The sequence below is a fragment of the Hirundo rustica genome, assembly GCF_015227805.2.
Source record: "Hirundo rustica isolate bHirRus1 chromosome 27 unlocalized genomic scaffold, bHirRus1.pri.v3 SUPER_27_unloc_BUSCO_368535at7742, whole genome shotgun sequence".
In the NCBI taxonomy this organism is placed as follows: Eukaryota; Metazoa; Chordata; class Aves; order Passeriformes; family Hirundinidae; genus Hirundo; species Hirundo rustica.
This window is the reverse complement of record NW_026690186.1, coordinates 10,887-24,934: the sequence shown is the minus strand read 5'-3', so window position 1 is coordinate 24,934 and position 14,048 is coordinate 10,887. Positions and strand designations below refer to the sequence as shown.

The following is a 14,048-nucleotide window of genomic DNA, read 5'->3' as shown; positions in this document are numbered from 1 at the left end:
TGTCTCGGCGGGGTTTTGTGTTTTGAACACGCCGCGTTCGGAGGAGACCCAGCAAAGGGGCTCCCGGGCGTGAGCGCTGGGCCAGCCAGGGGTGTCATTTCTGGGGCCCCCGTCTTCCTTGGTCTCAGCTGAAATGGTCCCGTGCAGGGAGCGTGTGGGAGATTAGGGACAGGCGATCGGAAGATTTCGCGTTGTACGGGCAGACAGAACCCCTCCCTCAACACTTAGTTGTTTTAGTGTCTTTGATAAGCTAAGCAACACGTAGTTTGTAACGTAAGCAGACGGAAGTGATGTATCAAACAGAAGTTTTATAACCTCATGTAACCAGTTAATAAATGCCATTTGCCGTCCATCACATTGGTGTCTGTGAGCTGGCGGCCCGAGCAGCCTGGGTGTGGCTGTCGTGTCGTTCCTGAACCAGGTCACTACGCCTCAGCAGAGGCAACAAGTGGTGCCGAAACCCTGGGACATCGCCCGGGAGAACGGGAGTCGCCTGGACGGGTGAACGACGGCCGAGCGGCAGGACCAGCTTGGTGAGGGGGACGCCCCAGGACCCGCGAGGAGGATGGAAGCTCTCGTGAAGGTCGTATCTCAGATTCATAAGCAGTGGGGGATTGATTGTAAAGCAAAAGAGTTTACCCTCACAGTGACGAGGCTTTTGCAACTTGGGGTCATTGATTGGCCAGTGGACATTCTCCACCCAGATATATGGGATCAATGCACAAAAGCTCTGGCCGAAGAAACAATGTCTTCTGGCTCAGGGAAAAATCTTAAATCATGGGGAAAATTGTGGAGGCTTTGCAAAAAGCTCTGCAAGAGCAGGAGACCTGAAAAGCTGCCCAGAATTGTTTAAGATTTATTCCACAATTAGGGGTGGGGGCGGCGACGAAAACTTTTAGAGAGCTGTCGGACCATAAAAAAATGCGATCTGAAGGTCGGCGACAGTGTTCAGGCTGTTGATAAGGTTAATTCTGCCGAGTGCAGAGACTCGGAGGAGCAAAAGCTCCCTTCAAAGCCTTCAAGCCCAGGGTCACCTGCTGAGGGAAAAAGGCATGGAAAATTATTTTGGGAACGGTTTAGGTGAGGAAGCCAGAAATGCTGGCAAAAATTGTGCCGCTGAATTGCTGTTGGGGGGGCTGAGGAAGGACCCCAACCTTATGCGGCAAGGGATTGCACTGAATCCCTGGGAGAGTGCAGGAATGCAGTTGGACTGGAATGTTTGTTAGATAACGGGGATGCAGAAAACAAAGAAGGTCTTTTAGATAGCGGGCCCGTTGCCAATGAAAACAATGAAAGTTTGTTTGATAACGCAGACGCACGCGAGCAGCAAAAAGGGGGGGAACTCAAAGGGGGAATTAAAGCTAATCAGAACGTTTGCAAAAAAAAAAATTTTAAGGCAAGAAGCTCCCACAGCAGGAGGTGGGGGGAGCCCAGGGGAAAGGGGCAGCTCAGCCCTGAGGGAAAGGGGCGGGGTCGGAGCCCAACCAAAAAGTTCCAGAGCCCGGAAGCAGCCAGTCAGTCGACTTCCGGCTCTGATTCGGACTTTAGCTCAGATGACTGGGACTCTGGCTCCGGCTCAGACAAAGAGGAAGTAACAGTATATAAAATTAGTAACAGCAGTGTTTCTACTTGGGTTGAGGGGAAGTCAGAAAAAGAACGAACTCCCCTCACAGACTGGAGGAAGATAAAGATGGCATGCGCCGATTGGGGTCCATCGGCCACACTGGCTTTTCCAGTCCGAGTAGGGGGGCCAGGGGGAAACCAGAGAACATACTCACCAGTAAATCCTAAGTATGTACAAGCAATTGTTAAAGCAATCACTGACAAAGGGATCAATTCAGCAATGGTTTCTACTCTCATTGATAGTGTTTTTGGAGGGGATGACATGCTCCCATTTGACATAAAGCAAACTTGCAGATTGATTTTTGATGGGGCGGGGATGATAGTTTTTAAACAAGAGTCGGAGGACAATTGTGCAAAACAACTAGCTCTGGTAACTGGTGCAGATCATCCGCTACACGGCTCCAGCCTGCAGCGGCTCATGGGCACAGGCCCAACCATGATCACCTCCAGGCACAAGCCGAGGGCCTACAGGCCCACGAGGTCATGATGTTATAACGCAGAACCGCCTTTTTATGAGGGCATCGCCCTTGATGTTCCTTTCGAATATTCTGCAGCAGATAATCCACACAACTGTAGGTGGGACACCCCCCGGAGGGAAATTACCCTGAGTCAAGTCACAGGCCGAGGCAAGTGCTTTGGCAATGTAACCTTAGCAAAGCAGATGGGAAATATCTTTTTCCCATATGGGTGCTGAGTTCATCCAACCTAGTCGAAAGAGTGATAAGTGGGCAGTCCCGTTCGTACCAGGAATGTGGGTCTGTCAACAATCTGGAATAACCCCCTGTGTGTACCTTGGTAAATTCGATAACCTTGCTGACTTTTGTGTCCAAGTTCTGATTGTTCCTAGAGTCCTGTATCACCAAGAAGAAGAAATGTATCGCTTTTTAGAAGAAACCATCCAGCTCCACAAAAGAGAAGTAATGACAGGTATAACCATTGCAATGTTCCTCGGCCTAGGAGCTGCCGGTACAGCCACAGGTATTTCAGCTCTCGTGACCCAACACCAAGGACTTTCTCAGCTGCAAATGACCATTGACAAGGACCTATTAAGAACTGAAAAATCCATCTCCTTTTTGGAAGAATCTGTCTCCTCGCTTTCGGAAGTCGTCCTGCAGAACAGGCGAGGACTGGACCTCTTGCTCATGCAGCAAGGAGGCCTGGGTGCCGCCTTGAGAGAAGAATGCTGTTTTTATGCAGACCATACCGGAGTCGTGCGAGACTCCATGGCTGAACTGAGGGAAAGACTGGCCCAGAGAAAGAGAGAGAGAGAGGCCCAACAAGGATGGTTCGAGTCATGGTTCAATCAGTCCCCATGGCTAGCCACCCTTGTTTCCACTCTAATAGGCCCTCTCACCATGATACTCTTGATATTGATTTTTGGGCCTTGCATTTTAAACAAGTTAGTGTCATTTGTTAGAAGCCGTTTAGAGAAAGTCAACATCTTATTTGTCGAAGGTCTACAATTACCGTGAAGTGCACTTATTACTAACATGTTATATCACTTTTGTATCCTATTATACTAACTTTAACAGCTTTTGCATTTTTGTAACATTTATACTTTTATAGGTTTTTTACTTAATCATGGGGGGGGGAGATGTGGGAGATCAGGGACAGGCGATCGGAAGATATCGCGTTATACGGGCAGACAGAACCCCTCCCTCAACACTTAGTTGTTTAGTGTCCTTGATAAGGTAAGCAACGTGTAGTTTGTAGCATAAGCAGACAGATGTGATGTAGCAAACAGAGGTTTTATAACCCCATGTAACCAGTTAATAAACGCCATTTGCCGTCCACCACATTGGTGTCTGTGAGCTGATGGACCAAGCAGCCTGGCTGTGGCTGCCGTGTCTTTCCTGAACCAGGTCGCTACGCCTCAGTGGAGGCAGCAGGAGAGGTGCTGCACCTCCTGCAGCCCTCACTGGCCAAGCCTCCCTGTTCAATTTCCATGGTATTGAGATGAATGATGTATGCTAACGCCTATGCAAATATTTTGGTGGCTGAAGGTATGGGTGTTAACGTCTTTGAAACTGGTCCTAATGTGTCTACTATCTTCAAACAGCAGGTTTGTTGCAGAGGCCAGACAGCCTGGCTCCTGAGAAAGACAAGGGTCTGCAAAAGCCTGAACTTCTGAATTTTGGGGTAAAACAGTAGGTTCAAGGGTTTATATGGGGTAGGCGGTTCGGGAAGGCTGCATCTCCCTGGTACCTCCACAATGGGGAAAGGAAGAAGGCAACATGTGGCTGGGAGTTTGGGATAAAAGGGAGGCTGAGCCCTCTGAAACCTCGAGAGAGAAAAGCCTGCTAGCATGTGCCCCAGTGGACTCTCTCCCTTTAACAGAATAAAGTTGAAGGGCTCCTCTGTCTCCTTTTTGGACATAAACTTCTGTCGTTTGTGGATTTTCCTGACAGTTTTCAAGTTGTCTGTAAAACTGCAACAGAGATGGAGGGAAAACAAGTACAGGGAGGCAGAGGATGCAGAACAGGTAAGGGCAGGGAGCAGATGCCAGTGCTGCTCCTCTACCTGCACCACCTGCTCTTCCTCACCTCTTCAAATCCTTCCCTTCCATGGCAATTTCCAGGACTTGCCTGAGCTCAGCAAAGTTGAATTGCTGATGGTTCAATACCTCATGGACATCGTTACTAAAAAGAATTGCAGAAGCAAATGCAGAAATAGGACATGGATGTCTCGCAGGAAGACACACAACGTGAAGAATTTGAGTGAGGGGAAGAAGGTGCCAACACTTCTTCTCCAGCTCCTGCACCTATATTGGAATTGCTGAAACTTTCCTTTGATCCTAATCCTTGACTGTTATTGCCTTGTCTATTTCCTTGGATCCCAGGTCTTGCCTTGGAGGCTATTTCCTTACTGATATTTCTTTGACTCTCATCGAAGGTTACTTCCTTCACAGTTCTTTCCTTGGATGTTATTTCCTAATAAATGCCATTTTTGTGCAGCCAGGGTGTCCTGTGAGTGGGGAGAAGTATCTGTATGTTCAGGGCTGTGCATGTGTTTTTTGTGTGTGTGCTGGTGTGTCTGATGCCAGAAGCAGGACTCACATTTGAGCTCGCAAGAATTAAACCCTTGGGATGGAGCTGGTGGATTAAACCCCACTGATGATGAAAACCCCACCGAATGAAAATTCTCCTTGTTCCTCCTGTTTTTTGTTGAAGTATTTGTAAAAGTAGTTCCTCTCCTCTCCTCTCTCCTCTCCTCTCCTCTCCTCTCCTCCCTCTCCTCTCCTCTCCTCTCCTCTCCTCTCCTCTCCTCTCCTCTCCTCTCCTCTCGAGTTGTTCAGCCTGAACAAAAGGAGGCTCAGGGGGACCTTCTGGCTCTCCATCACTCCCTGACACAAGGGGCAGCCTGGTGGGGGGTCAGGCTGTCCTCGCAGGGAACAGGGACAGGAGGAGAGGAAATAGCCTTGAGTTCTGCCAGGGAGGTTTAGGTTGGGCATTAAGAAGAATTTTTTCACAGAGGGGAGGGTTAAACATTGGAATAGACTGGCCAAGTGGTGGAGTCACTGTTTGAGGAGGTGTTTGAGACACAGACGGACATGGCACTCAGTGCTCTGGGCTGGGGGACAGGGTGGGAATTGGGCACAGGTTGGACTTGATGATCTTGGAAGGCTTTTCTGACCTCACTGATTGTGATTGTGTTACCAGGACTGGACCCTGCCCCAACTGTTCAGTCCTCTGCCAGGGCCACCTCACCCTCACAAGGAGGAATTCCTTCCCAATATCCCATCTAACCCTGGGGGAACCACTCCCCCTTGTCCCCAGTCCCTCTCCAGCTCTCCTGGAGCCCCTTTAGGCCCTGGAAGGGCTCTGAGCTCTCCCTGGAGCTTCTCCTCTCCAGATGAACACCCCCAGCTCTCCCAGCCTGGCTCCAGCCCTCGAAGCATTTCCCTGGGCTCCTCTGGACTGGCTCCAGCAGCTCCACATCCTTCCCATGCTGGGGACCCCAGGGCTGGAGGCAGCTCTGCAGGCGGGGTCTCACCTGAGCAGGGCACAGGGGCAGAATCTCCCCTCATCGTCTGGTCACACTGCTGGGGATGGTGATAATTTCATATTTTGATGCATTTATAAGACAATAGAATATAGAAATTGCATTTCCACCTGAGAAATTGCCCCAGCAGGGATTTACTTCCACAGAGGCCAGGTTCCCTGGTTGCTCTCTCCCCTTGTGAATCACTATGTCTTCCCACTTGGAGTTGTCCAAGTTCTGTGTCCAGACACTGGATTTTGCTTTACCTTTGCCTTTGCGGTTCCAGCTCAGCCAGGGCCAGGTGATTTCTCCTAGAGAAAATCACCCCTTTCCTCTCTTTTTTGTTAAACAGACTACATTTCTCTCATTTCAAGAGGGACCTCACATTATTCCTGTGGCTCATCCCTGAGCTCTCCCAGTTTTGGTGTTGTTTTTTTTTTGTTGTTGTTTTTTTTGTTGTTTTTTTTTTGTCCCAAAGAGTGGTCAAAATACCTGGGTGGGAGTTCATTATGAAATAAGACATCCCCCCACTCCCTTCATGATTTGGTGAGCTTGGTGCCCCTTCCAATTGCTTGAGCTGCCTCAGATCTTCATTCATTACCAGGTTACAAAACCTTATTTCATTTAATGGAAAACATGTTTGAAAGTAGAAAGAACCTTTGTTTTATGTAATGTTAATGCCCCAGCTACTTGGGGTTCAATGCTAGTGGTTCACAAGGCTCTTGTAGCTCAACACATTTATTACAAAACTTATTTCTTTTCTTCTTAGAGAAATACTTTTCCTGTGCCTTTGCAAACGAGTCCCACAGCTACTCCTGCTGGTAAGACACCTTCCACCTTCAGTTTTCTCAGAGCAACTCTGGATTTTACGTGGGCTGCTGCAGGGAGAGCAATTCCTTTTGTTGTTCTGGAAGTGCTGCACACATTTGATATTCTGTCTAAATAATCCTGCAGCTCTGCTGGTTCCAGATATAGCTGACCTCAATAAGTTGACAGGAAAACTCCTTCTGATCTCCTTTCCAAAACCAGCATTTATTTTGGGGCCTAATTTTCGTAGCATTTAGTTTTATTGCCCATTTCTGTTGCTGTTACATACTTGCAGGAGAAGCAGCCATTGGATGTGACACACGTGGTGTCCTACAACATTAAACTTTCATCCCTAATAAAACACGGCAAAACTTTTGGAAACGATGAAGACAGAGTCGCTTCAATTCAGTGGCATCATGAAAACTGAGATCTAACAAAACTTCTTCTTTGAGGTCAAACTGTCCCAAGGACAATTCATTGGCCTGGGAGAGAAATCAAGGGTAAATTTCTCTCTACAACATGTTTCGTTTTCATCCTTATGCACATATTTTTGTCATATATAAGGGGCAGCTTCCCCAGAATTTACCACTTGGAAATGTTTCTGCTTTGGAAGGACTGACTGACATCACGAGGCAATGAGCCAGAAGGACACCAAGTCCCTCTCATCCCGAGCAAGTCCTTCCAAATCCCTGTCTGTTCCCCTTTCCATCGGGCTGGATGGTGCCTTGTGGAGAGTGAGTGCTGAATTCCCTCCCACACTCTGTCACAAGGGAAGAGAGTAGGCAGGGAGCTGAGGAATGACTTCTGCAGGAACAGAGGTTTCTGTCTGACTCTGCTGCTCACTTCCCCCGAGGGCAGTCCCGGTCAGCTCAGCACTCCATGGCTTTGGAAGGGGCTGGAGAGCAGGGGCTGCAAAGGGGAGTGTGGAGAGACAGAAAACCAGCAGAAAATCTATCTTCTCAACTGATAAACAAAAAAATCCAGTGGGTATTGGTTGTGTCACACCCCAAAATGCTCCAGTTTTGCTGCTGCTCTTCAGTAAGGACCAGTTGTGCCGTGGACAGCAGGTGACTCGGTGTCACCACAGGGAACGGGGTGTCACAAGGGTGGGCAGACACTGCTCCAGGCAAACTGCAGGAGGAGTCAGAACCACGAAGATTCCGAGTTGGGGATCGTTCCAGTCCCATCCCTGGCCCTGCACAGACACCCCAACAACCCCACCCTGTGCATCCCTGGAGCGCTGTCTGGAGCTCTGGCAGCCTCAGGGGCCAGGACCATTCCCTGGGGATCCTGGGCAGTGCCCAGGGCTGGCTCACGGTAGGAGCAGCTCCAGAGAAGCCAAGGCCACCCTGGACTTGGCTCCTTCCAAGCAGACAAGAAAATGCAAACCCTCCTTTTTGTGGGACAAGTGGAAGCACATCAGGGTCTCAGGAAACGACACCACAAGAGCAAGCAATGACAGAGCTGAGCACTGGGAATGAGCCAACAACTGAGGGGATTTGGGGACACCTCTCTGTGCCCTCCTTTCAGCTGCTTTAAGAACAAAACATGACCCTGCAAGGCCAGGGCTTTGCTTGCTGTTGGCTTTCCCCCCTCTGCCATAAGGTTTGTGTTGGGAAGTGCCTCTACCTGCTCAGGGGAGTGGGCTCTGGGCACAAAGCTGAGCCTCCCCGGGGAAGCTGTGCTGCTCCCAAACTCAGGGACAGGAAAATCTGCTCAGGGCTGGCTTGCACCAAGGCTGGCCCCAGCACCCACCTCGTGAGTACCACCAACCAAGACCACCTTGGACTCAGCTCCTTCCAAATTCACCCCCCAGCCCCACCCTCCTCAGACCTCAAATCCACTTTCCCAGCCCCAAATTTGTCGCTCTGTCCCAAATTTACTCCCAAATCCCTCCCAAGCCACAAATTCATTCCCCTCAGTCGCAACTCGGCCCCCAACCCTAAATCCAAGCCCTAATTCATCCTTCCCACCCCAAATCCACCCCCAGCCTCAAATCGCTGTTCAGCCCCGAGTCCACCCCCAAATCCCCCCCCAGCCCCAAATCCACCCTTCTAGGTCCAAATCCACCCTCACAGCCCCAAATCCTTATCCTCCAGCTCCAAATCCTCCACCCAGTGCCAAATCTACCCCTAAATCTCCCCCAAAGCCTCAAATCCATCCCCCTCAGCCCCAGTTTTGCCCCTCTACCCCAAATCCCCCCCGCAGACCCAAGTCTCTCCCCAAATCCAACCTCCCAGCCCCAAATGCACCCCAATTTCCCCCCAGCTCCAAATTCAATCAGATTCTCAGACCTAAATCCCCCCCTCCCAGCCCCAAATCCTCATCCTCCGACCCCAAATACACATCCCAGCCCCAAGCCCTCACCCCCCAGCCCCAAATCGCCCCTCCCACCCCCCGAGCATCCTGTCCGCCCCAAAAGCCAGACTCGTGTCGGCAGTAGCGGGTTTTATTCTCGTTTCCTCTCCCAGGAGCGGGGCGGGCTCAGAGGGCGCAGTTCCCCTCTCCGTAGCGCCGGCACCTCATCACCTTCAGGTAGGTCTCCACCTTGTGCAGGTCCTTTTTGAAGCACGACAGCAGCCCGTAGTTCTTGAGCAGCGCGTCCTCGCCGCGCAGGTGGAGCTCGAATTTCTCGTAGGTGGGTTTGAGCAGCTGAGCGCCCCGCGGGCTCCGCTCCTCCAGCTCCTGCGGGACAACGGGCACATCCCGGGAGAGGCGGGGCCGGGCAGGGGCATCTCCCGGGGATAAACCTCCTGCCGAGCTCTGGGACAGGTCAGGGGATCCCCCCCTTGCTCTTAAATGGGATTTCCAGGCGTGGTTTGGGCGCGTGTGTGGCAGAACGCCCAGGTGGAGGTGGTGCCGCGGGGTGATGCCGCACTGAGTGTGCCAGTGACACACACGAAGCCGCAGGGAGGCAGGGAGGAATGTGCGGGGGGCTTAAATAAAGGCAAGCTCGCAGGATCTCTCTGCAGCCCCTCCAGCCAAGGAGATGGGGAACTGCACAAATAAAAATAATTCTCTCTTCCCCCACTTTCCCAAAGCTCTGATGCGGTCCCACATCTCCATCTGGAGATCTGTGGTCAGTCACTCCCCTGCTGTGCTCAGCAACAGAATGGTTTGGGTGAAGTAAAAAGCGTCATAAAAGCTGAAAAGGGAAATCAGTTGGTGAAAAGAGAGTATTTGTGTCATTTCTGTGTGTGGCTTCCCAATGCCCAAACACACGTGGAATGTGGAGCAAAATCTGCAGTGGTCCTGATTCCTTTGCCTGCTTGCTCCGGCACAGATCTGTGTTTGCTCACAGGGCCTGACTTGCAGGGTTATTTAACTGCTAGAAGATGTAAATAATGGCCCAGGCCCGTTTCTCACAGCTAATGCTTCAGGGTGATGCTGGCAGACAAACTTACAGAATAAGCATAACTGAAGGGTGTCCTGGTAGATAATGGGCAATTTAATTTAAAACAACAACCCCCAAATTTAAGAAGACCTTAAAGGGGCTTATAAAAGAGAGGGAGAGTGACAAGGGGGAATGGTTTTAAAGTAAAGGAGGGACATTCAGGTTAGGTTTCAGGATGAAATTCTTCCCTGTGATGGTGGGGAGGCCCTGGCACAGGGTGCCCAGAGCAGCTGTGGCTGCCCCTGGATCCCTGGCAGTGCCCAAGGCCAGGTTGGACATTGGGGCTTGGAGCAGCCTGGGACAGTGGGAGGTGTCCCTGCCATGGCAGGGGATGGCACTGGGTGGGCTTTGAGGTCCCTTCCCACCAAAACCATTTTGGGCTTCTCAGAGAAGATCTTCCTTGGAGAGATCACCCTCCGGCTCTCAGCTTAGAGTGTTGTATTAATGGAAGAGGGAAACATCAGAGCAAGTCCTTCCCTGCACAAAAATGTGTTTTTAAAATGCTGTGAGGTTGCAAACCTTGCAAAGTTTGCCCCATTTCAAAGTACTTTGCCTGGAGATGTAACAAACATTGTGCTGCTGTTTGTCCCATGTATTTCAGCAACTGGGAATTCTTTGGTGCTGGGTTTGGAATGATTTTGGATCTATAATGTTGTGATTCCTGCTGGATTCTGCTCCCTGAGGGGTTGTGGCATTGCTGGTAACTCCTGTCCTGTGTTCTTACCCTCCTCTGTGATGGGACCTGTGCACTGGGGGGTCAGGATCTTGTTATCTAAAGGGGAGCAAAGTCCAAAGGGTGCCCTGTGGAAGGCAGGGAGATTTCTGAAGGTGTGTGGACCCCCAAGAGTGCCCCATGCCTGGGAGATCTCTGTTATTCCACAGTCATGCTGGGACTTACCCTCATCAGAGCTTGGATCCCTTCTTCCAGGTCCTTTAGCTTTTCATACACCCTGTCTGAGGTGCCAAAAACCAAGTTGTTTGTGAACACCTTGCTCAGGTACTGCACCGGGGTCAGCCAGGACTGGATGAGAACCAGGGAAAACCGGAGAAGCTCCATGTCCTGAAATTGAGGCAGGAAAGGGTCAAAGCTGAGTAGGTGTAGTGGAGTGTCCTGCTCCCTCTGGAAGAGCCTGGAGTGACCCAGAGACACTGCTCCTGCAGCTTCAGTTTGCAGGCTGAGGGCACCACCCTCATGTCCCGTGCAGGCAGCAGTGCTCTCATCCTGGAGCTGGGAATATGATATAACCCAGAGGGGTCTGCAGGGTTTAAATAGCAAAGAAGAGAGAGGAGGATGAAAACGCCAAAGGTCTCACAGGTGGAAACTCTCTGATCCTGCAGCGGGGACTCTACAAACAGGCCTGTGCCTGCCCCAGGTCAGAACTCACCGATTTCTGCTGGGCATCCTCCTTTCCTGTGGGAGCAGGGATGGTTTCCGAGTAGCAGTAGGCTACCTGGGAGTTTTTGTTGGTGTGCCTTTGGTCTTCTGGGATGTAGCTGCGTTCCTGTGGAGACATCCCAGACACACTCAGGTCTGCTGCCCGTGGACTGGAGAAGAGCACAGAGAATTCCCAAGCTGTCCTGCACGGCTCCTCTTTGCAAGGAATAAATGGGAGACAGGAGGTGCCTCTGGACAGGGTGGAGAGCTGGGAAACAGGAGGTTGTGTGTTGGCACAACAGCTGCCCTGAAGATCTCCCTCTCCTTAGGAAAAGGTGCTGCTCTTCAGTAAGGGCCGGTTGTGCCCGGGGACAGCAGGTGACAGTGTCACCACAGGGTGGCACAAAGGTGGGCAGACACCGCTCCAGGCAAACTGCAGCCGGAGGAGGAACAGAACATGCCTGGGACAGGTTCTCCCAAGGAGGAGGTGATCCCCAGGGGCAGCCTAAGCCAAAGAGACAGCCTGGGCCAGCTCCTGGGCAGCAGCAGCTTGCTGGGTTTAAGCACTCAGACCCCCCCAGGGACAAGAGTGACCAACACAGGGAAGTCCTGCAAAATATCCGTGCCACCTCCCAGCTGCCCCTGGGAAGTGGGTCTGGACGCAGGTGGAAATGGCCCCAAGGAGGCATCAGAGAGGGGACAGAGAGGTGACAGTGTCCAGGCTGGTGGGACACAATCTGCCCTATGCTGTTAAGGCTCTTTCTCCTCCCTGAGAGCTGGAAAAGAGCAAAAGCTGGGAATTCTCTGCGAAGTTCTACAGTCCTGGGGCCATCAAGGAAACACAGAGGAGGGGCCCTCAGGCCAGAGCACTCACAAACTCTTTGTAGGTCTCGGCAGCCAGGAGGTGAAGGTGCTGAGCCCTCAGCACAGCGTTGGCAAACAGGCTGGACAGGGGCATGGCCGGGAAGGTGGCAGCTGGCTGTGGCCACTGCAGCCCCAGGGTGATCACAGCAATGGCCAGAGGAGAGAGCCAGGACCCTGCAAAGTGGAGAGGAAGGCGTTGGGAGTCCTTGGGGACCGTGCTGAGGAGGAGTTGGCACCTGGGAATTCATTCCCAGCCTTTTCTGCCCATGCTAGATCCATGCTCACCTTCCGTGGTGCCCTGTTGGACACTGGGTGGGCTCAGCCCTCCCCAAAATCGAGGGAGACCCTTTCACTGGACCTGTCCTCAGGACTGGGACTGCTCCCAGTGTGACAAGCAGCACCTTCCTGGCTGGAATTGTGGTTGCTCCATGAAAACTAAGGAGCGTCCCTATGGTTTTCCCTGACACACTCATGTTTCCCCCTAGGCCTTGTCCCTGTCCTCACTGGGACAAGAGCTGGTGGCATCACCTGTGCCGTGACCAGCTGCTTTTGCACCCTGGGTCACAGCTTTAGGATTTGGTGATCTTGGTCAAGCCTAAAGGTTTTCAGCCCATGACATCCTCCAAAAGTGTCCACTTGTGCTCACACAGACCACAAAGCACATCTCAAACAAAGACCCTTAGCAGGAGGAATGCCCTGGAGCTTGTAGGACTTGGACATTATTTGACATCATCCTCATCCCTGTCTGAAGTTTGGAATATGAGCTTCATTATCCCTGCCAACATTTATAGTAACTATTATAACTGCGGCTTGATCTTGTTCTTCAAGCCCACAACATTCTCCCTGCCCACTTTAGATTAAAGATTAATTCATGGATTAGAGTCACACTGCAGGGAAAGGTTTTCTTTTTCATGGATTTAGAAGTTGCCATCTTTTAATTTAGGGATGGCAAGGAGTATGTGTAGCCCACCACAAAACCACCCCATCATCATCATCATCATCATCATCATCATCATCATCATCATCAATCATCATCATCTCCTGTCACCCTACACACCCAGCACTGGAAGTCCTTTAGAACAGAAATAAAATGTACCTGGAGCCATTTTTGCTGCTGAGCTGCTCAGGTGTGGCTTGGTTGGGAATGTTTCCTCCTTTCACCTGGTGAAGGAAACTGTGGAGTCCCCCCTTATATAGCAGGGGGTCTGTTTAAAATGGATCTGTGTGTCCATGATCACAACAACAGCTATGCACCTTCCCCCTGCATAAATGCACAATTGTTCACGGTGGTGCTACCTCATCACAGGCATTTTCACAGATGTGCAGCTTGGGGAGCTTTGTTTGCCTCGGGATGAGACCAGTGCTCCATGATTTCGCCATATTCTCCTGTTTATTGCAATGAAACGTTTCCTCATCACAGCAAGACCCATCCCAAATCAGTGGGGATGGGAACAAGTGGTGGAATTGGTTGTGTCCTCCTGATGCTCCTGCCTGGCTCTGCAGCCTTGGCCCACAGGTCACAGGGCCAGCTTGGGACATTTCTCCTTAAAGCAAGTGGCTAGTGGCACCAGGAGAGGTTTAGATTGGATATTAAGGAAAAGTTTTTTTTCCTGAAAGGAGTGTCCAGCCCTGGCCCAGCTGCCCAGGGCAGTGGTGGAGTCCCCGTCCCTGGAGGGAGTTAAAGCTGTGTGGATGTGGCGCTTGGGGACATGGGTCAGTGGTGGCCTTGGCAGTGCTGGGGGAATGGTTGGACTGATGATCTTAGAAACCTTTTCCAACCTAAAGGATTCCATAATTCTGTGATCGTTTCCTCTCTATTTTTTGTGGGGATAGAGCTGGCTGCATGTTGTCAGATGAATCCTATTTCTGCCAAGGAATTGCTTCCAATTTCTCCCAAAATGTCAAAAGTTCAGCAAACGTTTTTGCTGAGCTGGTTTGTCACCGGTGTGACAAGGAGCTGTCCTGCCCTGGTGCTGGTTTGGATTCCGACCTGCCCAGTGCAAA

At 51.1% G+C, this 14,048-nt stretch overlaps 1 protein-coding gene across 1 annotated transcript; it reads right to left on the bottom strand.

Annotated features, from left to right (window-relative positions):
* Positions 1-8,846: 8,846 nt before the first annotated feature.
* GH1 (growth hormone 1) lies at positions 8,847-13,082 on the bottom strand. The gene is made up of 6 exons (XM_058424277.1): positions 13,026-13,082; positions 12,330-12,342; positions 12,055-12,218; positions 11,191-11,307; positions 10,704-10,865; positions 8,847-9,096 (listed from the first exon to the last, which is right to left on the bottom strand). Exons 1-6 carry the CDS (start codon positions 13,080-13,082, stop codon positions 8,896-8,898), a joined length of 714 nt encoding a protein of 237 aa, XP_058280260.1. The 3' UTR covers positions 8,847-8,895.
* Between the last annotated feature and the right edge of the window lie 966 nt (positions 13,083-14,048).